Raw genomic sequence first — 25063 nt, 5'->3', positions numbered from 1 at the left:
TCTTCTCCATATTGTGCACATCCACATGATGTAAAACTCATGAGTGCTCTCTGACGCCACATAGTAAGCACTCACAGTACATTGCACACATGCCACACTCGGCAAAACATTTAAAGTTTTTATGCGTTTGGGGGCAAGTCTGGGGTGGTCCGAGTTGCACAGGCAGGCGAGAGCCTGTTCATCGCCTCCTGCAGCTTTAATTAGATTTATTCTCCTCATTAGTTTAATGAGCCTTGTTACTGTCATCGTGGAGCTGTCCCTATCCTGCCAGCTCAGTAGCAAATCTCCTGATTGGTCCAAACCCTTTTGGGTTGGGGTGGGTGTGTGTACATGTTACTGCTCAATATCTGATGCTGTTTTCTCTCCAGTGTGTGAGTTAGTGTTTGTTTAGTGTGCAGATCATTGATGAATCTGCTAATAACTGATCGATGACAAAATGATCTGACGCTGTGTATTGATCAACTGTGGAAAAGTGGATCTGACTGACAGCGGGGTGGTTGCCTTGGGCACCAAAGGTCACTGTAATTATCAGTGTGCTGTAAGGAAAAATTAAATATGATAAGGAAATGGAAAGGTAAAATGAAGGAACTGTTACCTTCACTGACGTCATGCAGCTGAATATTTCATTAAATCATTAACACCTGGTGGAGACACTTTAATGTAGTCTGTGTGTTTGATGACAAATTTGATAATAAATGTCTTTGAAATCAAGGACGAAATCAATTGAATTTTCCTGCTTTATTTGTTAATGAAGTTAAATTAATCTTGGAATTAATAATGTTACTTTTCTGAGGAAATGCTACAGCTGATCCTGTAAAACTTTTTTAGTAAATTCCGTTAGAGTTGTTCCAGCTATGGCTAACTTTTCAGTGAGTAAGCATCTGTTTTCCACTGAGAATTCAAAATAACTCTTTGTTTACTTTGCTGTTCAAGCCATTTCAGTTTTACAAGTTCACTTAAAAGAGTCAGACATATTGCTATCTAAACTTCTAGAAGTACTTTCATTTATTCAAAAAAGTAAATTTTAATTAAATCGGACTCGGACTCAGTTCTGTTAAAACTTTTAAAACCAAAAGTTTCAAGTTTCATTAATCTTCTGAACATCGACTTCCAATGTGTCTTTGTCTGTTTGGTCTGATGTTGTTCTTCATCTTCTCTCTCTTTCTTTTTCTCCTCTTCTCTCATGCTGCCCTCTGATGGATTGACTCATCTTCATCTTCATTATCTTCCTCATCTTCATCAGGCTGCTGTCAGTCAGACATGGGTTCATGCAGTTGCGTTTCATTCATTCATCTCCCCCTTTTCATCCAACCTCTCTTCTCTCCATTCTCTCCCTCAGTTTTCTCTCTTTCAGATATTGTTGAAGTTGTCTGAAGGTGTTTGAACACCAAGTCCTAACCTTAGTATCTCTCTTGTAGTTTTTTGGTTTATCTCTTAACACATTGTTTTTATAAATGAAGTTCTGCCTGTAGAGAACGATTGGGGACTTTGTGTTAGACTGAGTTTCTGTTGGTATATACAGGATGTATCCTCCAAAAGCCTGCTGTGGACATGGTGTTCAAACTCAGCCCAGCTATTCCTTATTTATTTATATTTTTGCTTGTAGTTAAGGCAGCACAGAGTTATACTGAGTATAATACTGAGTACAGAATGATCACTGAACCTAATCGCTCCTCTCTGATGCAGGGATGGGAATACCTATGGATCTGTTGATACCAGACCTATTATTGATTCTGTGTATTGGTCCCATTCCGTATCTATTCATGAAATTATTCCTTCACAGTTTCTGAGTTTCTCCCAACAGTTTTCTCCATCTGTTTGCCTACACAGAAAATATAGCCACATGAACCACATGAACATGTCCAGGATGCATTCATACATTGTGTGAGACTAACAGACCACCTACTCAACTGACGTTCTCTGCCACAGTCTGTTCAGTTCCAACATGTTCACCTGATCGCTATTCCCACATAGCTAAACTCCTACCTTCACCATCCTTTAGTAATTTCCAAATTACATCACAATTTGTTGATCATCCAGGTCTGAGAAACATAAAAGGAAGCAATGAACTTTAATTCAGAGGAATCGGGCAGTTTGTAATCAGTTCTCGAAGGAACAGGTCCTTGATTCCCACCCCTGCTTTAATGGCCTGGACTCAAAAACCTCTCAAACTGTGAAATCAAATCAAATGGAAATCATAATTTTCAGATTTCACCTAACAGCATATTTGATGTAGCATCTAATCTTAAATATATCTAATGTATCAGTTCTGTATGACATTACATGAAATCTAACGTATAATTCAATACTTATTATTTTACATTATCTTAAGAGTAAGATTACATTTTGGTCTGTGATGTGTGTGGAGCCAGAGGTCAGATCAGAACCAATTAAGGCCATGTGTTAACCTATGATAGAAATGGTAGAAATGATTTGTTAATGTGAGAGGGTTGGTTCAGGTGAAGAGAAGTGAATTAAGCAACAGGTCATGTTCACGGTTTGGCTGACACCGGAGCGCACCCATATATGCCGGGTCCGGGCTGCAGCGAGGAGCGATTTACATGTTAGATCAAATCTGTGGTGACATAAAATCCATGTTAACAGAAACCTTTACAGAATATAGCTGTTAGCTGGCTGCTTTTCTTTTCTTCATTTTGTTCAGTGCAGGGAAAAACTTGATGAAAATATTCATCTGTCAGCTTTGCTGATGCTTTGATCAAGACCTTATTGATCCCCACGCAGCAACCACACTCTGCATCTCATAATGCACCTGCGAAGTGCTGCTGGCTAATGCAGCATTCAAATTATCTGGGAAAACTGTCAGATCAGGAACTTTAAAACTGGTGTTAAAATGTATTTTCTGGCGAGGACAAAGTGTAAAGTTTAATGTTAGATGAAGCATGAGTTCAGTTTGTGGTCAACCTTTTTTTTTTTTTTTGAAGATACTATGACTAAGTAACTCTACATAATGCTACAAACATGACGTCTCTATGAACGTATCCAGATTATTCATGTATTAACATTTTCTAAGTGTGTATTGAAGATTATTCCCACATGATCTGAATGTAGTTTTTCTGCTGAAGGCTTGCATCCTGTCACTTCTGCTGGCTGCCCTAACTATGATTGACAGCTGATGCTCTAATATGAGATCTCTTCCCCCACCCCCTTCTTCACAGCTGCGGAAAGTGGAAAGGGACAAAAAAACAATGGACCAGGAGATTGTGGAGCTAACCAACAAACTGCTGGATGCCAAAAACGCCATTGACCGACTGGAGGAGCTCAATGTGAGTTTGTTTACTTTGGTCTTTTTCAACTTATCTTTGTTACATGGATCCTTAATTAAACTAAAAATAAGAGAAATAGCATTGTAGTTGAGTCTAAGAAAACAAAAAGGAAAACACTTAACCTGCTCAAGATGGTTGACCTGTTGCTACAGCTATGATAGAGAGTAATAGCAAACTGATTGTGCTTTCTTTGTCTCTTTTTTCAGGAGCGTTACAGGCAGGACTGTAATTTGGCTGTTCAGCTGCTCAAGTGCAACAAGTCACATTTTAGGAACCACAAGTTTGCAGATGTAAGTTACTGTGACAAACAGTAACGCTCTTCTTCGTTATTGTCATACTTATTATAGTGTGATTGGTGCAGTTTTTGTTGCTGGCTGTCTTCATATGTTAATCATCAGCAGCTGGTGATCTGTTTTCGCCTGAACTTAGCTTCAGAGGAGTCCAGAGTCCACAAAGCTTAGGTCCAGCAGGTGTCTCGGCTTTAAGTACACAGGTGGGAACCCGAAGGACATGTGCAAGGGTTTCCATGTAACAGCACTCCAAATCCACCATAAGTCACTAACAGATGGACTGGTGCGGGACTATGACCCAGACGCTGTGGCATCTGGGCCGAGATCTATGATGTATAAATTATTGAGGTTAATAAAATTTGAATGAAGTGTTTCTATTTTAAGCCTTTACAGCACTGGTCATGTGACGATACCCTGCCAATCACTGTGACTGCTGTCAGTGACTAAGATAGACACGAGGAAGAGACAATGTCAGGGAGGAAAAAGAGGGAGTGGGATATGAGAGAGAAACAAAGAAAGGATGCGTTAAAGCCGTTCAGTTGTTGTGTTGACATTGTTTACAGCTCAAGTCTGTACAACTTTTATAACAATGAAGAAGAAAGGAAATTGGAAAGTGAAGCAAAAGTATTTATTTCACTTTTCTAATCTAAGATGCACATTTTTATTAAAATCTCTGATACGATGTGTTTATTGTAGAAATTGTGTCTGACTGGAACTCTTTGAATTTCCAGAGAACTTTCTGATTTAGAGCTTCAGCAGGACTGGATGACACTTATAAATGTCTTCAGAGCTGCAGTGACTGTGCCAGCCCTTTAATTGTGGAAACGGGCAAATTGGATAATGGTGTGCGCGTATGCATGCTTCCTGATCCTGCTGAGAGTGTTAATGGTTCCCTTAGAGTTTGTAGAAACTCAGCTGTTACAGCTGACAGTGCCCCACTTTCCGGAAACACTTTAACACTGAGCCCGTCTGTGTGTGTATGCATGTGGGCTTTGTCTGTGTATATGTTTTCTATGTATCCTCAGCTGCCCTATGAGCTCCAGGACATGCTGAATAAGCACATGAAGAGCGGCCTGCCGGAGGGTGGCCCTGGCTCCGCCCCATGCCCTCAGGACCCAGATACACTGAGTTTGACTCCTGCTGACGTTGTGCCGACTTCTGTCATCGCACGGGTCTTAGAGAAACCTGAGCCGTTGGTCCTGAACTCAGCCCAGTCCAGCAGCTGTGGCCGACCCGTTGCTGAGGATGTTTTTGTGCACGTGGACATGACCAGCCCCACAGGGGCTGATGGCCAGAGTCGGGAGAATGTAGGCATTCTGGAGGTGTCACAGCAGAATGGGTCCTGTCGCAGTCAGAGCAGTCTGGATGGGCAATCGGGGGCAGAGGAGGCGGGTGGAGCTCCGTCCTTTGAAAAACTGAACCCATACCCAGCGCCACCACCCCCCCATCCGCTGTACCCCGGCCGCAAGGTCATTGAATTTTCGTCAGATGACAAAGTGAAGATCCCCAAGAACTCTCCGCTGCCCAACTGCACCTATGCCACAAGGCAGGCCATCTCCCTGAGTCTCGTACAGAATGATGACGAGCGGCTGGCCCCCGGCAGCCCCGTCCCTTCTTTATCCTCAGTTCATGGAGGTGGAGTTAACCAACGCACACCACCATCACAGCAGGATGTTGTCAGTGAGCCTCAGTCCAGCCAGTCCAGCCCCTTCAGCAGTCCCCCACAGGTAACACATAGTGCCACCCACCAATGCAACATCTGATTGTAGAGATTTTTCACCAACACACAACTCTTTTATATTTTCTTTTACACTGTGTCAGCCTCACTCTGAAAACTGTATCTGTTATGAAGATTAGTATTTCTATCTGTCACTGAAGCTCACAGATACAAAGTTGCTTCTGTTCCAAAAGTCAAGATGTGACTAATGATGCCCACCCCCCAGGCCCCAAGCGTCCTGGCGAGTTCAGGAAGCTCCGAGGAGGACCTTCTGGCCAACTGGCAAAGGATGTTTGTGGAGAAGATGGCACCATCCTGCGACAGCTCTCTGGCCCACCGCACCTCATTCAGCAGTCAGACGGCTCAAGAGCTGCAAAGGAGGAGGCAGGTGGGGGGGGGCAGCGTGTCTTCTGACCGGCACAGGGCAGCTTACTCTGACGGGGAAGAGGGCTCATCAGCAAGGAGCTGGACACCGAGCCGCGGCTCCAGCTTTGACACTGACACGGACACTGAGCCACGCTCCAGCAGGCGAGGACGCTTTGGAGGGGATGGCTCTGTTGAGGAGGGGGAGAGATTGCTGATGCAGCTGGAAGACGATGGTGACAGTGCAGACACTGCAGTCACTGTGGCGACCTGCCCTGCTGACCCCCATGGGAAGGAATTGGAGGAGGAGGAAGAGAGCTCAGCTGAGGAGAGAGATATCCTTCCCCATGACCTGCCTATAATCTCACCTCGCCTACTGGACTTAGACCCCACCCTCACTACCACCACACCCTCACAGAGGCCACAGAAGAGTCCGAAGAGGATGGGTGTCCATCATCTGCACCGCAAAGATAGCCTGACCCGAGCCCAAGAGCAAGGCACGCTACTGGACTGATTCTTACTCTCCACTGTCTGAGCACCACTCATTTGCCCCACACTGTGCTCCCTCAGCTGCTGTCTGTCTCCATGGCTACAGACCTGTACATCACTGGTCAGAGGTCACGCCCATCCAGGATATAGCCATACTCTACCGTATGCTGCCGAGCTTGCTGCCTGACAGTGGTGTGTGTGTGTGTGTGTGTGGTGTGTAAGTCATCATGTAGGGCACAAGTATGTAAAACACATGTCCAAATTCTTTTGGCCACATATTTTTCCAGAATGTCTGTATACCTCATAGAAATCAATACACTAAGGTATATGGACGAGGAAGTATGTAGTTCTTTGGTTAACTGTCCACTCACTTTTGGCCAAAGAAAGTTTTTCACTACCCGTCCAAAAATATTCTCAATGCTTCACTACAAAGTAGAAGATTCTATATTAGAAATCCCATATCTACTGTGTGTGTGTGTGTGTGTGTGTGTGTGTGTGTGTGTGTGTGTGTGTGTGCGCGCGCGCGTGTGTGTGCGCGTGTGCGTGTGTGCGCTGCAGGATATTTTTGGGGACAAAAGCCATGTTTGGGTCAAGGTAAGTCTGCAGGAAGTGAATGTAAGTTTATCTAACGTCCCCAGAAGATATCTAAGACGTGTTTGGCTGTGTTTCTGTGTCTTAATCAGCTGATAATTGCTTTAAGTATCACTGATTAAAACCCAGTAAATCAGCAGATAGGTTGATGTTTGGATGTGTAAATTCACTCAAGTGTACTTGTGAATAAATAACAAACTAAAAATAAAATAAAATAAAACATTTTCTTTAATTTAAAGAAAATTAAACAGTATCATTATTTTTAAAGATTCTACGAAGTCCTTAAAAAAATATATGTTTATCTTCAGAATGACTCAAAACTCTTTATCTGGCCTAATGTTTTTGGACAGCCTCTTTGCACATAGCTTAGCAGAATTGCACCCGTAGAATACACATATTTGAAACCAAAATCTAAAAATGTGACATGAATTTTCTAAAAACTACGATTGATTTAGCAAACACTTCAATCAATAAAGTTTTGATGTGGTGAGTGATGGTTTATAAATGAGTGTCCAGATATAGATTAGTTAAGTGTACATGTGTTTTCGGATGGTTAAGGTTCTCATTCTTGTGCTCAAAAGCTTTTGGCCATGTTTGAAAATGTGACTAGGTCCTACTTTGTACTGTGACCAGTCATCTGTGTTGCTCACATTTCCAATGCTATCGGCCATGTAATGTTCTTTGATTGGCTGTGTACATACAATGTAAATTACAAGGCCAAAAGTTTATGGACAGCTGATTAAAAGATTGCCTCTGGATGGTTAAATTTTCCATTATCAGTGCTAGAATCACAACAATCTATTTTGTATGTGTGTGTATGCTTGTGTGCTTGTGTGCTTGGTTGACTTGTCAGAACTTGTAGGATCAAACTTCAGACGTCTTTGCCTTGCTTCCTGACTGGGAGCATTCATACTGAAGACAGTAGATGAGACACAACTGGATAAAAAAACATGCACGCACACACACACACAGTCCTGTTTCAGTGACTTCACAGGACTTGTATTACATTACTAACCTTATCTCAACCTGAAAATATAAGGACTTGCGTTATGGGGACTTGGGCTTGTGTTCTCATCAGGATAGTCCTCATAATGCCCATAATGTGACTGTGTAAACAGTGTCAGGTCTCCACAGCCTGAGTGGTACCTGGGCCAAAAACACACACACTCACATTCAGACTCTCAGTGCCTATTATTCTGTCTGGGGAAGGTTGCAAGTATGATGCTGGGCTTGCTGAAGGTCAGACATTTATTTTATATTTTATTTTTAGGCTCCTCATTAATCCTTGATTTTCATTTCCTGTCATATTACAGTTTATTTAGTCACCTGATTGGTTTGTCGAGGAGTCACAGATATTTAATCGTGGGATTTGGTTTTCTTCAATACAAATCTGGCATGTAGTCAGTAACCTTTCTGTTTTTTTTCATTGTAACCTGTTCTTTGTTGTGAAATATGGAGTATGCATCCTCTAGTAAGACATATTTTTTCACTTTGATTTGATTCTGTTATTGATTTGTTGTTGGTTTTTATGTTTAAACATTTTCATGGCTGTACGGTGGCCTGTTAGGGCCAGAAAGAAAGCATGGTATTGATATATAGGTTCCTTTTCTAGAGCACCTTACAAGTAAGACTACTTTTCTCAAAACCCATTTTTAATTGAGTTTCAAAAAAGCACTAATAATCAGCACTAACTGGGAATATAAATGCAAATATTTAAAAGGATGGAGTAAGAAAAGTGACCGTAAAGTGCCCTCATTATGGGACATGTATTCTGTCTTGTATCATTCTGGTTGCTTTGAAATATTGGAAATTTTTCCCTAGTTCTTCTTTTCATGCCCACAACTGATTGTCCAGCTGTATCATTATTCATGTGCTTGTTCATATTTCTGACACTTCAGGTGATGTAATAACATGCGTGGGTGTTTACATGTTTTAATATGCACCCTGATTATTCATTTATGTATGTTAATAAAACATACAAATACTTATTCCTGAGATGTTTAACCTGTTCTAAAGGGTCAGCACTAATCCGCAGCAGCAATGGCCAGAAAGGTTGGGAAGCATCTGTTTAATCAAAGTTAGAGGTTTCCTACTTTGAAGATAAAACAATTCAGTGTGCATCAACAAAAAAATAATGATACTGCTCAGTATAGCAGCAGAAGGGTTGTCTGGGAGGAACCGGTTGGTGAAGTCAATTGAGGAATTTGTTGAACTTAATATAAATTACCCTATTAAGACATTAATTTGTTCATATTATAGTTTGTTGCTTTTTATTTTGTGTGTTGATGTTGCATATTTCCAGAATAAGAGTTGTGTGAAGTTTCCCAGATTTTCATGAAACCAGACTGAATTTATGCGTAATTTTTCAAACAGTAATTGTAATAGTTTTTTTCCCAGTCTGGGTTCAGAATACCTTTACTGGACATCCTGCAGTCTGGCCTTCATTGTGAAAAAGGAACATGAAACACACTGTATTTGGTAGTGTAATATCTTAAGTTTAATTTATTTCATTTTATTTTACTTTATTTTGGGAATTCCTAGGTTTTTCAAGTTTTTGTTTTTTGTTTATATGTGTATTTCTGGAACTAGAGAGCCTCTGTACATTAACAGTACCTTTCTACTCTGAGGTTGGTGTCGATGATTGAATGTTGCCTTTTTGCTTCATCATAGCTCTTTGATTGTGACTATAAATGAGGACCAATGATTGATCTGCTGAATAATTGAGTTTCCCAAGCAGACTGTACCAAGTCTTTTTTGATGTCCTTTGATTTCACATCTGAACTGGAAACAGTTTTTCTTGACTCCAGTCAGCATGCAGGATTTCACACTAAGATTCAGTACTGATCAGCACAGAACTCTGCACTGAAACTTGATTTTAAAGTGTTTAACTCTCTCCATTAAATGTTTTCCTTGTTCCAGTCACAGTATGTGTTCAAGCTTCAGTCTGTGATCAGAGCGTCAGTTGGCTGAAGATGAAATAGCATTGATCGATCAAAAAAACAAAACAAAAGAACTCCTCATCATACCTGAATGGCTTAATTTTTAGCTTTTCAATGAATGACAAATGTCTGTCACAGTTTTATGGAAGCTGAAGTTGACCTGGTGATGATAATCTTGAGGAGAATTTCCTCGAGATTAGGACGCCAAAGATGAGTACCAATCACAGACTGCCGCTTCACAATAGGACTACAAATCCTGTTGGTGTATAAGAGTGCATGATGGGACACAGAAGAATTAAGTGTCCATGATCAGTAGAACAATTTTGACAATCTTTCAGCAACACAGACAACAGGTATTTTAAACAATGCAACTGCATCTGATAAAGCAAATGTAAATGTTTTTAATGTAGACAATTCAACAGTAGCTGTTGGGTTAGTTTTAAATTGTATCACATGGCCTTCTTCAGCAGAATGTGTCTGAACACTGTCAAGAGTTGTGAGACCATACACTTATTTTTTTTACAAAATATAATGTATAGAAATGTCAGGGCTCGCCTGGTATTGTATGTATCATATCAAGGCTGAGTCCTTGTCGCAGTGGCCTAGGTCTGGATCTGGTTTAGCCACTTCATTGCATTGCATGAGCAGGATGCTTTTTAATCGACCACACCACTGTTCCCACACCTTTTTGCTCACAGCAAAAACACACGGAGGGGTGTTTGCAGAGACACACAGCTGAGATAACTGTGGTGGCCAGTGGGTAAATAATGATGCATGTATGATCCTTTAACTGCAGTCTGTTTGGCTGGAAAATGTTCAAGTGCTTAATTGTTAACAACGGCATTTTGTCACGTGACAGCGGCACAATTCCACAGTCAGAGAAATACATGAACACACCATCCACTCCCTCATCCTCTTTCTTCCTTCCTTCTCATCATCCTTCTGTAGTTATCAGCAGGACAAATGGTGAATGTTAAATTATTTAAGTCAGAAATGGGTCGCTAATACTTTAATGTGTGTGTGTATGTGTTATCAGATGTTCAGAAGACAGCAAAACGTTGGAAATGAAGGCAAAAGCATGTGCGTGGTGCAATGCAACATAACAGAGTGTGTGTGTGTGTGTGTGTTAAAGAGCAATGTAGCGAGTGTATAAATAGACTTTACATCTGGCCTGGTGAAACTTTAATGACTCTTCTTCGTGAATATAATTGGAGATGCCAACCCACTGTCTTGTCTTAGACAAGGTCACCTTCACCACTCCTGCTCCTCCTTCCGATCCTCAGCCTCTTCTTAGTCAGAATCTTCTCCTTTTACCCTTCCTCTTTTCTCTTTCTGTCCTTTTATCATCTTTTTCTCTTCCTCCATCTCCCATCCTTTTTTCTTCATTTACCTCCAACTTATTTCTGCATCTTGTATTCTTTCTTTTATATCTCATTCAGTTGTACTTTCTCATAGTTCCCCCCCCCCCCCCCTCGATTTTTGCTGTTGTTTCTTTCCTGCTTTATCTCATCATTTTTCTTTTTCCACCTTCACAACTTCATTTATAAATATTAGTGAATCCGTGAGTTACATAAAGCCACATAGATGTTTCACCCTAATTACAAAAATCTTTAGTGATTGATGTAACAGTGACACTAAAGCCCATCTCTTTCTGTACTGATCCAAGGTCAGTTTATAGTGTCTGTGTCCCAGCATGCATTAAAACAAAAACATCAAGTTCTTGTCTGCATACCTTTGATTTAAGCCTCACTTGCATTTTTTGAGCAGCTTGTGTTTCTTTTGAAATCCTCAATATGCCCATCTGTTAAATATTCCATATGTAGATTTTAGCTGATGCTTCATGTGGGTATGGGTTTTAGTATGGAAAGAATATTCTGTACTGAAGTGTTGTTAATGCAATAGTCTAGATCTGTAAGAAAGCTTGTTTTATGTCATGTCATATTATCTTTAACCATCAGGAGTCATAACCAGCCTCATTGTTTTGATGAGGTGAGCACAACACTAGGGTCAACGTATTGTTGGGCTAATGGATCTTCCTTTCAGAAACAAAATGTCAGGTGCTCTATTGGTTTTCGTTTAGTAGAAATGCAAAAATTTCAATGAAGCAATTTCTCTTCTCAGCAGAATTAAAAAAACTGGTTTGATGAGGTCTTGCATTTCATTAACACAAGACCTGTCATTTCACAATTTAACTTTTGTGTCTTGAATAGACAAACAATGTTTTTTCATTTGTGAAAGGATAATTGAAAAACCAAAATATATGGCCCCATTGATAAACACAGAATCTAGATTTAACTGGAAGACAACTATGTGGTTTGTATTGTTTATGTCAGTTGGCATCTTTTGGAATTGATGTGACAGAACCTGATTTTCTGGACTGGATCGGGACCTTCAGTAATTCAGTGACATTGATATGGGGCCCAGCACCCTATACAATCAAAACTTAACTGAGCTGGAGAATGTAAAAGGCGCCTACAACTTGTACCAGTGGGATTTTCCTCAGTTTTAGCAACTAAAAATTAGTAAATTAATTATCAATAAAAGAGAAAAATATTGGCTGCTAGGTGTAGCAGTTTCATCTTTACAGTAATGGACTGTTAGCTTCTCAACTTAACTTCTAAATGTTGAGCTGACACAAATTGCATTCATTTGATTCGCTAACAAGCAACAGCTTGACCTTCAACAATATCCAGATTCCTCGTCATTTTTACGGTAACCTGTTTCCTGTGGTCGTATGGACACAGCAGTGTGGTTAGTAGGCCAACTAGTTCCAGTTCAGTTCTGTGTGTGTTGTGTCAATTTGTTTTCAACAGTATTTCTGATGAATCAGTAGTCGATAGCTTATAAATTAATCCTACATTATCCTACAAATTTAAACTCAAAATGGATTACTGGCAGTTTTAGTAGAAAAAATTAAGATAATTAACAAGTGGTCACAAGTTACCAACTAAGCAGGAGAAGTTATAGTAATGTAAGCTAACAGGTTAGCAGATTTTACATCAGTATTGCATTGGTACAGATCTGAATGATTTCTGTCTTCATCCTCGTCAGCTGCTAAATTACCAATATTAGTTGTTTAGCAGGCTAGCTAATCTCACAAGGTAACTACAGTTAGATTTTAGAGCAATAATTAGCATCTGTGGATGAAGACTGACAGATCTGGTTAAGGGCACAAAATTATAAGATCTTGTTCTGCAACTGATAAGTTATTGCCTTGGAAGGTCCTTATCCAGCGTAGACCAACGATCAGACGGAGGAAACTGTTAGCTTCATAGCTTCTCCTGATGCTCATACTATCACGTTAACATTACCTTAGAGGCTAAACTGGCTGTGTGCCTGTAAGAACTGTTGTGCTAGTTAGCTGGCTAACAGCTGCTAGCAGAGCTAAGGGCCACCAACGTGGCCACCAGAGATGGCTCTGTTGAGGACATGGACTCAGACATTTGAGTGTGAACTTTGGTTAAGGAACCAGAGGAGGTTCTGATAGAGAAGCGGTTACGTTTACTCATTTTTGGATGTTTGGAGCTGAATGTCATTTTTAACATGATGTTCAGGTGACTGTAACCACCTACTTGCCCTCTATGGGTGCTGTTGCTCAAATTGAGGTCATTGACCTCTGGTCTCAGCCAGGTGCTTTCGGCTTACCTGAAATGTTTTTCTTCAGTTCCTCTGATTGTCTCTGTTTATTTCACTCTCTGTTGGGAATGAAAAAATTACAAAGAGACTGTTAAAACTCTACTAATGATTTTATTTTCTGAATTTGTAAACTGATGTATATTTTAAAGCAAATAAAATATTTTAAATTTAGCTCAGTCTTTGTGTTTTGGATTGTAACCTTAGATCAAGAGGATCCCAGTGCGCACTCAGATATGTTACAACCTGAGGCCCCACATGAGCCTCCTGAGCTCAGGTGGCTGGTGTGTGACTATGAAATGAAAAGCCCATTGTCTCAAAATGTATCCATGCCTGGATGAATAGACTAATTTAGTTTATCAGTTTTGTTTTGATTTCTTAATTTGTCCCACGTCTTGATGATAATGAATGATTGAAATCCTTATGTCCATTTCTCTAATACAAATGTAACTAAGTGTATGATGAAGAAGCTGGACTTTTTTTCTTGGAACAGCTCTCAGCTTTGTTATCTGATCAGCTGCTGATTAAATTGCATCATTACTATTAATGAACATGATCATCATTACTTTGAAACTTACACGCACACACACTGACATCCGATCACTACGCGTCATTCACCAGTGATAATATGTCTATTTTTCACTGCTAATGTGAACAAGTGTGTGTTTTGTTGCCTGGCAACAGCCGATATTGATTATTCTGGTGTGAATTATTGATATTTGATAAAAAATGAAACAGTTTTGTTTAGCAGCTGCTATGTCAGAAGCCCGTCCCCACTTGATGATCAATCAGTCAATGTTTCTGTAACAACAGGTCAGGCTCTGTGGAACCTTCTTGAACTCTTAATTTACAGACAGACCTTTGTTTGTTTTTTTTCCCAATTATGAGCATTCCTCTGCGTTCATCTGTGTTTCTAACTGCTCTCCTGACTTTCTTTAAGGTTTTCAAGGAAGGAACCTCTTGACCTTTTGGAGTTGTCAGGGTTCCTTCAGGTCTCCCTGACTGACAGGTTTGCCGTTCTTCAGATTGTCAGGTTTTCTTCTGCATTTCAAAGGTTTCTTTGAGTTATTTGTGTCTTTGGGGCCTTGTGAGGGTTCTCAGGCTGCAGAAAGTCTGGCCTGATGATTCTCAGAGACATTCTCGATGTTTCAGCTTCAAGGATCATAATTGTTTTCCAGGGTTTCTTCCAAGTCTGATGGCTCTTTGTAATTAATCAGGCTTGTTTAAAGGTTCTTTAGGGTTCACCAGTATTTTTAAAGTTTGTTTCATCATATAACACTGTTTCCTTGGCGTTGTTGTGGTTCTTTTCAGACCCACAGACTTAAAAGTGTGATGTTGACTCTTCTCACTTGTGTGGACACTGGAGTGTCTAAATGCCATTAGTCGTTCAAAGTCTAATCTGTGAGCTGTGCTGCCACCTGCTGGACCAACATGAAACTGGACCTCCTGTCTCCACCCAGTTCTTTGGTGGCCTATCCAGTTTTTAAATCAACAAATGCACATTTTCCTCTCTCTGCACATACTGTGTGTGTTCACTGTAGGTCTGCACTAAAGTGCTTGTGATTCACTGACTACAGTGTATATCAACAGACATCATACTTTTAAGCTGCAGTAAAATCTCAGATAACAGAAACTTATAATTATTGAACATTGAATATATAGTTTGCATTGCTCAGTGTAATTCACAGGTCATGCTGTGTGACACAACTGTGTGTGTGTTCTTTTTAAGGTTACAATTAAATTACCATCATAAAAGAAAGCTTTCAGGTACAGGGACATACAGTGCTCAGCATAAACGAGTACACCCCCTTTGAAAAGTAACATTTTAAACAATATCTCAATGAACACAAAAAAACTTCCAAAATTGTCAGTCACATGCTGAGTTAGACCAAACGTTTCAAGGACTGCAGTGAGTTCTTTAGCTTGCCTTTCATTGGCTACATCCACATGCACTTTGAAGTCACCTGTAATGACCAAACAGTCAAAATCAGTGCACACAACTGGGAGAAGTTCAGTGAAATCGCCAATAAAACAATTCTGTGGTGGTTTGTAGGGGATGATATAAAGTGTGGAAGATTGTTTTAGCGCCATTTAGAATGACACATAATCAAATGATGAAAAAACCCCAAATGACAATTTGTTACCGAGTATGATGTCTCTGAATATGGCACAAAAACCTTCACCCTTCTGTTTTGTTGTGTTTCAGACACAAATTTGAAGTGAAGTGGACTAGACTCAATTAGGACTGCTTTAGCTGTGTTTTTGTCAAGTCACGTCTCAGTTAAAAACATAAAATCAAGATTGTAAGAAGAAATAAAGAAATTAAGAAAGATTATTTAAAGATCTGACATTGAGTACTGCATGTTTTAAGATTAGCTGGAGTAGAACTGGATCTGGTTCTTGCAGGGGATATGGATCAGATTTCTCTGATCGGACAGTCTAACTGTCCCTCTCTTATCTAATCTCTAAGAAAGAAGCCTCTCCTAAAGGCCAGGCATAAAAAGTCCGCCTTGAGTTTGCCAGGGCCCATGCTGACAAAGATTAAGTAGAGACTACTGGGACTCTATACTGAGTGATGAGACCAAGATAAATGTTTTTGTCATTAAAGATCATGGAGGCCATACAAAGTACTAGATGTACAGTTTTTGAGTAAAACTAAAAATGTAGTTCTAAGTTATATTATTGACCTTACTTTAATGTTATAGGTTAAACAGATGTTACATAAAACTTATTCTTGTCAACATTTTGGAAATTGTTTGCGTTGAGATTGTTCAAAATGTTACTTTTCAAAGGGGGTGTACTCATTTACACTGAGCACTATAATGTATTCAACTGGGAAGAAAAAAATCTCTAAACTAACACAATGTTAACGTCTTGGAATTCTGAGAAATTCATCTGAATGTGTTTCCACACCCAACATTAATATTCATACACTAGGTATTATTCTGTTCTCAGTGAAATTCATTGTTGACCGATCTGTTTTCTAACATTTTTCAATTCAAACAACCCATCTACTCACGGCCCACCTGCTAATTCTGTACATAAATCACACTTGCTGTTTGTGTATTTCACTCAACTTTATTGGCTGGTGTATTCATAAACAAGGTGAACAAAGTTATAGCCTGGCTGCATCTACAAAGTCCTTATGCTTTTGTGGTTCTTTTCAGCCCAATGAAGAACTCCTCCAGAACATTCTCCATGTCGTCCTCACTGTAATCTTTCACCACAAACCCCTCATAATTGTGGGCTCCTTGAATCATGGCGGACAGAACTGTGGAGAGACGGGAACATGATGTACAGGGGAGTCCAGTAACCAGGTGAAAGGTGTCACTTCTTTTTCAGCCACTAAAGGTTCATTAAAGATTAAACATTCCTGTTTACCTTTAACATGTTAGTATTAGCATGTTCATGTTTTATCTTTCATAGTTACATTTACAAATGTATTATAATTTTGCAATAATTTCTACATTAGCATTCTAGCATTACCTTTTAAAATATTATATTTCAGCTACTTTGATTTTAATGTTTCATTTTAACTTTACAACTGTAACATTAGCATTCTAACTATCATTTTATGTTGTTTTAATTTAAGTATTGTTAAATTAACATTCACATTTTAACATAACATTGCCTTTTTAACTTTACTACATAATAAAAGTAATCTTAAGGCATGTTCCATACAGATCATGTGCTTTATAATAAGAATTACTTCACAGTGGTGGCCAGCACAGCAGCATAGTGGTAAGCACTGTGGCGTCACAACAAGAAGAACACAGGTTTGATTCCAAGCCTGTGTGCAGTTTACATGTTCTCCCTGTGCTTGCATGGGTTTCCCGCCACCATCCAAAGACATCATGTTTGGGTTAACTGGTGACTCTAAAGTGTCCGTAGGTCTGAGTGTGAGTGGTTGTTGGTCTCTGTTTGGCCCTGTGATGGACTGGTGACCTGTCCATCACCCCCTTTGAGCTGGGATTGGCTCCAGCACCCCCTGCTGCTTGGAAACGGATAAGTGATGAAAGATCAGTGTGTGTTTAAACTTTAGCAACATAATTTAAGCATTTTAACTTTAGCATTATCTTAACTCTTAAACTTCACTGCTGTAACACTGATCACAACATTTTCACTTTTGCATTGTAAAATTAACATTTTAACTTCAGTGTATTGATATTAGTATTAGTAACATCAGCATTACTATTAGAATTCTAACTTTAACCTTTACCTTTAGCAATAGCTCATGTTTAACTTGATTATTAAAATTAAACACAATTTCACCCCTAAAACTCTGAATACCAGGTTACCTAAAGACAAACTGACGTGATAGGTTGATGACCTTGTGATTAGCACTATGGCCACACTGCATTTGAATCTCAACAATGCCGCCCCTCTCAAAAAGAAAGTATTCAATCTGAGGAGGCTGGCTCCCTGGTATAATTACCAAATACGTACCTTAAAGCAGACATCAAGGAAATTAGAAAGATGTTGGCGTTCCAGTAAGTCAGAAGAGTCTCACAGAGACTGGAAAGATAGCCTAAAAACATATAAAAAAGCTCTCTGCAGTGCTAGAAGTTCATATTACTCAGCACTCATAGAAGAAAACAAGAACAACCCCAGGTTTCTCTTCAGCACTGTAGCCAGGCTGACAGAGAGCCATAGCTCAGTTGAACCAGTGATCCCCTTAGCTCTAAGCAGTGATGATTTTATTAACTTTTTTCAGATAAAATTCTCATGATCAGAGAAAGAATTTATCAGCTCTTGCCTACGTTAGATAAAAATCTCCTACTGAATACAACAACTCCTGAATCAGCTGCAACGCCTTTTTTACATCTGGAATCATTCTCAATTCTGAATCTCTCAGAGCTAGCTTCTATAGTTTCATCATCCAGACCTGCAATCTGTCTATTAGACCCAGTACCTACTAGCCTCTTTAAAGAGATCTTTTATTTAATTGAGCCGTTCATTCTAGATCTGGTTGATCTGCTAATCTAATCTAATCTACTATTATTATGGCATTTTCAATATTTAATATTTAATATTTCAATAATTAACAGTTATATCACAGCCAGCTGGACAATGCACCCAAAGTTCAATGACTGTAACATTCAAATTAAACAGAAACTAACGCAGAAAGATCATCTTTAATTTTTTTATTTCATCTGTTCCATGGAAGAAAAATCAACCACAGTGCGTCAGCACTCAAAGTCCTGAAGAGCAGACAATGAGAAATACTTCCTGGATTAAAGTGCTGCACAGCCAGCCAAAGGTGAAGGGTCAGCACGGCGCCGGTCAGCCTGCTTCGTCACCGCTTCCCGTGCTGTTGAGCCTCAGCCAATCAAGTGGTTCCCTTATGTAATATATTACGTATATTTGCTGCTTTAAAGTTTTTCTTAATGCTTTATTGAAAACATAGAAAAATAAACAAATATGGCAATTTTCATTTTATATACATTGTAACATTGTAAAGAACATTTTTGCCAAGGGGACATCAATTTAGCATTAGTGGAAATCCTGTCAAAGTGTAACACATGTTGGTGCTTAATTTGATAAATTCAGAATGGATTGAGAGAAAACTTAAATAAACATTGATAAAATTAATATAAACAATTGAATACAGTAATATAACAAGACAAATAATCACTGATTTCACAAGGGGTGGTTCAGATAAATTTTAGCTATCCGTTTCAGTAGGGAAGTTTCTTAAAATATCATGTAACTAATGTCCTTTTACACCTTTTGGAAGTTTTAGAGATTTAAAGTCGTTCATGAAGACAGTAAACGTAGGTGATCATTTCAGTACTTTATTCTCGTGGATAAAAATCTTTGCTAGGCATAAGATTACATTACAACAGAGTTCATCATATTTGTTTTGTACGATCATACCAAAAGTTAAGTCATCTCTAAAGATAGAAGCTGGAAACAATAAGATTTTTTTGTTTGATCTGTTTGTGAATATTAAACCAAAATGTTGGTACTGCCCCACATGAGAAGAATACATGGTTCGTAGTTTCAATGTGCACATTGACACACTGACATCGATTGACAGTGGGGCCAGTTTTGGCATTACAGGTTGATGTGCCAATACAATTTTTGTTAAAATACAAATTCTGGAGGAAGTGCTTTGTGTAATTTAATAAAGTCTGATTTTGAGGGGTTTAAATTATGTTACATTTGGCTGAAAATTGAAAGGTCTCTTTGGAGCCATGAATTTAATTTGTAGGTCTGAGTTTTACAGTTTTTCTATATTCAAGGTTTGATTTTGTTTTTGGTCTTTTGTAAGGTAGATCCCTAGGTATTTGATTTCTGACTTGATAGGTATATTATAGATGTCTTTGTAGATGTGGTGTGTCATGAATTGCCAATAGTTGACATTTACTTAAGTTCAAAGTTAACCCTGAAGCTTAGGAAAATTTTTTAATGTTTTCAATAGTTGTTGGAATTTGATATTTGTCTTTTACGAAAATTGTTGTGTCATCCTCTAGTTGACTGATGACAATACCTAAAACATTTAATTTCTTACTGTCTTTACAATTTTTTATGTAGATTGCTAACATTTCTGTTATGTCCAAATAAGTATGATGACATGGAACAACCCTGTGAAATTCCTATATTAACATTAGAGTTGGGGGTGGTGCCATGAGGTAGTATGACACAGCTGCTGATATTCTGATACAGTCCACCAACTAAATCCATAAATTTGATTTATGGTTTAGGAATTGAGATGATAAACTCATGTCTCATGTGGCTGGACGTATACAATATTACCAGAAAAACTTGATGTAGAAGTTCTTTTATATCTTCCCAGAAATGTCTACAAAAGTCTCCTGTGAGGCCATTTGAGCCAGGGGCCGTGTTGGCAGAGAGGCGGCCACTTACTCTGTCCAGTTCCCTTTTTTTATTTGTCACGTTTCTTTGAAGTTGCCTTCAAGTTTGGGAATATATTTTCTTTCTTTTAAAAATGTGTGGCAGTCTTCACTAGAGAATCTAACCCTAACCCTGATCAAAGAACTGAGGTTATTTCCCCTTCTCTATCCATTTAGCTCTAGATGTAATAAAGGCCCCTTGTGCTCTTTGAATATACATTTCAACCATATAACATAATATTTTCTATCATCTTCAGTAGGGTTGAGTTTACTACAGTAAACATTTGTTTGCTCATTTTTCTCAAAATCTTTTTACATTTTTTTTGAGTGAAATGGTAAATTGGCATATTTTATATTTTAAAACTTGTTTTTTTGACAGGTTTAATTATTACTTCCAAGTTTATTTTTTCTGTAGTGATTTAATCTCTTGACAGTAATCAGTATTCATAATTAGAGAGTTAGACTTCCAATATTTGTTTGAATAAGTTGTCTTGTTGTTAGGCTTCACATATAGATAACACTGTGATCAGTTAGTGGAGCATTTGCTGCTCCTGGATGCTGTTTCCCCCACTTCCAGCCTCATCGGGACCTCTGCAGCCTCTGATTGATGCAGAATGGAGGAAGTGAAGCACTGACCAGCTCTCAGGGTGGAACAGTCAGTTATTGTGACAATGGAGTCCCAAAAGTTAAGCAAGGATTACTATATTAATCCCACATATTTTGCAAAGTCTAGTAGTATAATACTTTGGTAGCTGCAGTATGAAAGTACATTTACACAACCATTTGAGTACATTTTTGAGGTGCTGCAAAATATGTCCATCAAATTGTTTATTTTTATTTTTTTTTTACAAATAAAACTTTATTGCACCCCAGTGGGAAATAAACAACCTGCAGTATAAAATAATTCAAATGAAACATTAAAGTGATAAGCACAATAATTCATCAATATTTATAATACATTATAATATGGGACTTGACATATCAATTACTTTTGGTCCATTCAGCAGATTCTGATGCTTTTGTTTTTTGTAAATGAGTTTATGAAGTGTGTCTATATTTACAAGTTAAGTCTGAATTCTGCATTAAATCGGAATTATGCTTCTATTCATCATAAATTTCTGGTTAAAATTATCACATTCATTAAATTGGTTTGATGACGATGATGATGTGGAATGAATGATTCGTAATTCTTCTCAAATGATGATTATTTCAGTGTCTCCAACAAAACTCTATACAGTTTACTTGAGTTTCTGTACAGAAATTATAAATACATGAATGAGAAAAGACATAAAAAGCCAAATCAAAATCTGACAGAGTGGATAAGAATGTACAACAGCTGAGAGTCCGAGTTCATTAAAATGAAGCCTCACCCTCAGCAATATTAATACAAAATCAGCAGCTGGAGAACTGAAAGTCTGATAGAATCATGTCGACTAAAATTCCACTTAGTAGCTTTTCCTGGACTAACCTGTTCTTTATTAGCATCTGGACAGCTCAGTTGTAACATGCTGATGAAATTCTACACAGGCATTTGAGTTGTAATTATTTTGTTGTTTTAAGTTCCTGGCAATGAATATTTATAATAAGACTGAAACATTTTTCTTTAAAACAATGACTGACAATATCTCTGACTGAGTTGGGGCCTCAGTGGACCTTTAATGAGGCCCCTAAGGTCCCCATGGTGGCATTGAGTGTTAATTCAGGTACGTTTCTGGCCACCCGCTGCATGGGAGCCATGTTGGGTCCTTCCAGCGTGTCCAACAGCCCTGAAACAACAACATCAGAAGATCTCACTCAGATGTCAGCAGGTAAATATTTTATAATTAGTCACATGAACTAAGCAAGTCTGTAGACTTATTGTGATGTCAGGTGCAGAGCTGCATATCTCACCTTCTACAATCTTGTGGTATGCAAAATGCAGGTAGAGCAAGAAAAGCATGTGTAGCACAGACAGAGTCCCACAGAGCAGGACACGAGGAGTCTGACCAACTGTACGAGACAGAAGAGCTGCCACCTTAGAGAAGCACACAGGAAAGAGAATGAGTCGGCAGCTGAGGGAGAACTCGGGTTGATCAGAAACAGAGTCCTTACCATACGCAGAGTGGACAGTCCTCCAACAAGCAGCCACAGGATGTAGAACAGAAAGTGGAAGTGGATGTTGTAAGTGATGAGGAGTACGGCACAGTGACCAAACAAACCATAACCCTGACAACAGCGTACAGAAAGTTTGTGGTGTTAAAATTCAGAGAACATGAAACAAATCAAAAGATTAAAATTGATAAAGTACAACTATTTATTGTACAGGATTGCCACAGTTGGTACTGATACTCTGTATTGGGAGTGTTGTGTGTACTGTGGAAACATGTAGTTCTACAACCAATACTGACCAGTAGAGACAACATCTGCAGCATGGTGATCTGAGCGTTGACAAGGTACGCGAGGAAGTAGATGAAGGAGGAAACACCGAGCCAATAACCAAAACATGTTCCTATAGCTGTACCCATCAGAGTCCCTTCTCTCTGGAAAATCACACACACATACCCTCATCAGAGCTGTGCTAAACAGATGGACAAACTGTGGCCGGCCTGTCAAGTAGTCAGTAATCCAGGAGATCACTGCGTCGTCAACACCCGTCACCCGCAGCTTCCCACCCAGTAGCAGAGGCTGAATGGTGTTGAAAATGTAAAATGACATAAAAATACAACCAGAAAGCAGTAGAGTTGCTGCTGTTACATTAGGTGAGCAAACCCAGTAGCCCGCCCGATAAGCAATATAAATGATAGAGGGTTATATCGTACGGTAGACATTTTTTGTTGCGCTACTATTTATATATATATATGCGTTCACTGCAGGCAGGATTTAAATCTCACTGCTGATGTTTCACTGTTGATTAAACATTTTGTTGTTTGATAGTAAAACCAAGGTAAAAATGCTGTCTGTCTGTGTGTGTGTGTACTTACAATAACAGTTCCTGAAGTTTTCATTCCATGCAGCAGGATGGCCACCAGAGTAAAGACCAGCATCAGAGGACCATACAGCTCACCTGCAATCTTCTGTAGAGGAAGTTCAAACTGTTAGGGGACACTGACTTTTATGCTGATGCTGGATCGTGATTTGTGCGTTCAAGTTAGATGAACTTAAGAATACACAGAGTGTGCATGTGTGGTTACCTGGGGAAAGTTGATCATACGGATAGGTATCATGGATTCAATCAGCCTGTGAGATATAGAGCAGCTGAAAATCAGGCCAAACAAGCTGATAGCTGACAGCTGATAGGAAACTTCGAGTGGTGAGCCCTACCTGCTGCGGACCTGAACCGGCTCCACATCAAAGTACGGCCTCAATATGTCTATGTTGGCGTAAAGATTGAAGGCCCTGGAAGCCTGACGTTTCCCTGCCTGCCACACCTGGACACATCACAGAGGGGCAGCACATCCACCAAGTTAAAACAGAGAGGAAAGTCCAATCAAGACTGCACCCAGAGTGACAAATACAATACTTCCTTAAACATTTAATTGATCAACTGTATTGTCTGTTAAACAATCAATTGCTGCAGAAATATTTTTATAGGGGGAAATATAGACACAGGTGACCTCTGACCCCCATTCTGAGGGGAACTCACTTCATCAGCCACCTGTCGGCCCAGCTGACCCTTTAACCCCTTCATGCCCAGAAACTCTCCATCGTCTACAGTGTCATCCTCAGTGGCTGCTGCCTCTGCTGCCACCTCCTCCTCCTCCTTCATCCTCTGGTGCATCTCTCCCATGTCCTCAAAGCTGGAGCCTGATGTGTCATCCATGTTCTCCATGTCGATTACAGCTGAGCTGCTGCCCTAAAATAAAAAAAAAAAATAATAATAAAAAAAAAAAAGGTATTTAAGTATTGAGTCAGTATTGAATTGATTTTCAGTACACGTTTGTATCTTATCAGTCACAGGAACTGAGTTTGAGACACTGATCAATCAATACATTAGGAAATTATGTTAAATTGTGCTTGTATTGTGTTTGATAGTCAATGAGTGGACCCTCTTTCTTCTGAAAACATCTACAACTGATTCTTTCAGAATATAATTAAGGGTCACTGGACTAATCAGTTGCATCTGATTTTGACAACTTCAGAATCTGCTTGAAGGTATTAATATTCAGTAACATCAGGTGTTGGGGGAACTTGGCAAAGAGTAAAGTTGCTGCAGCTGTCAGACTAATGCAGGGCAGAGAAAGTTTAAAGTTTTAAGTACTCATGGAAAACATCCGTCCTGCCTCAAGCTGAACAACCCTGCAGCGAATGGACCGAGTTACTCTGCACTGCTGATGAACAGTTCAGGTTAACATGGACGATCTGACAGTGAGGTGGAGAGTTAGTGAACTGGTTAGCAGGGTGGCCTCTTAGCTCACCGGGATGAGGTTGTCGTCGAAGCTCCCCCACGGTTCCGTGTTCGTGTTTCTGCCGCCGGAGCCCGCAGACATTTTCCCCGCAGCAGTCCAGGTGGACTCCAAGCCCTGTCCCGAATCAGTGACACCGTCCGCTTCCTCTCAGACGTCTGTCGGAGTTCAACCACGGCACAATTTTTTCTGCAGTACTGATGTTTTAGTGTCTAAAATACACAACATTAGGACGTAGCCGATCCTCCGTACGGCGCACAGGGAAACGTCATGACGTCATGAAAATTGAGCGACTTGGAGTCTGAAGTGTCGCGAGATACTCGTGTTATCACTGTGTGACGCAAACATGTTGATTGTCACACAGTTAAAGCCATAATACAAACCAAATTTCTACAGTATTGCCCTTGAAATTCTACGGTTTTTTAAAATCAGTAATCACACAGAATCAGAATAGTTTATTGCCAGGTGTAAGTAAATACACTAGGAAATTGACACCGGTTTCTTTCTTCGACACGTTA

General features: G+C 39.4%; 2 protein-coding genes across 3 annotated transcripts in view; one reads left to right on the top strand and one right to left on the bottom strand.

Annotated features, from left to right (window-relative positions):
• The window catches only part of tjap1 (tight junction associated protein 1 (peripheral)), a 50461-nt gene extending 36987 nt beyond the window's left edge, over positions 1-13474 (top strand). The window contains exons 8-11 of the mRNA XM_029520760.1: positions 3177-3284; positions 3491-3574; positions 4600-5301; positions 5518-13474. Of these exons, the coding sequence (XP_029376620.1) occupies positions 3177-3284; positions 3491-3574; positions 4600-5301; positions 5518-6168 (1545 nt within the window). The 3' untranslated portion in view covers positions 6169-13474. The remainder of the gene's footprint in view (positions 1-3176; positions 3285-3490; positions 3575-4599; positions 5302-5517) is intronic.
• A 7500-nt stretch (positions 13475-20974) lies between these two features.
• Positions 20975-24807, bottom strand: yipf3 (Yip1 domain family, member 3). 2 transcript variants are annotated; one of them, XM_029521340.1, is made up of 9 exons: positions 24558-24807; positions 23786-23995; positions 23464-23570; positions 23334-23379; positions 23124-23216; positions 22551-22682; positions 22255-22368; positions 22054-22177; positions 20975-21929 (listed from the first exon to the last, which is right to left on the bottom strand). In XM_029521340.1, exons 1-9 carry the CDS (start codon positions 24627-24629, stop codon positions 21808-21810), a joined length of 1020 nt encoding a protein of 339 aa, XP_029377200.1. In that variant the 5' UTR covers positions 24630-24807; the 3' UTR covers positions 20975-21807. The 2 variants fall into 2 exon arrangements, with proteins under 2 accessions (XP_029377200.1, XP_029377201.1); XM_029521341.1 differs by lacking the exon at positions 22054-22177.
• Positions 24808-25063: the final 256 nt, after the last annotated feature.

This window comes from Echeneis naucrates, chromosome 15 (assembly GCF_900963305.1).
Source record: "Echeneis naucrates chromosome 15, fEcheNa1.1, whole genome shotgun sequence".
Classification (NCBI taxonomy): domain Eukaryota; kingdom Metazoa; phylum Chordata; class Actinopteri; order Carangiformes; family Echeneidae; genus Echeneis; species Echeneis naucrates.
This window is presented reverse-complemented; position numbering and strand designations above follow the sequence as displayed.

Coding starts and splice junctions, on each gene's coding strand:
- yipf3 (XM_029521340.1), bottom strand. CDS start 24,629: ATGTCTGCGGGCTCCGGCGGCAGAAACACGAACACGGAACCGTGGGGG. Junction 23,380..23,463: donor CCGGTTCAGGTCCGCAGCAG/GTAGGGCTCACC, acceptor TATATCTCACAG/GCTGATTGAATCCATGATAC. Junction 22,683..23,123: donor AAACTTCAGGAACTGTTATT/GTAAGTACACAC, acceptor GTGATTTTCCAG/AGAGAAGGGACTCTGATGGG.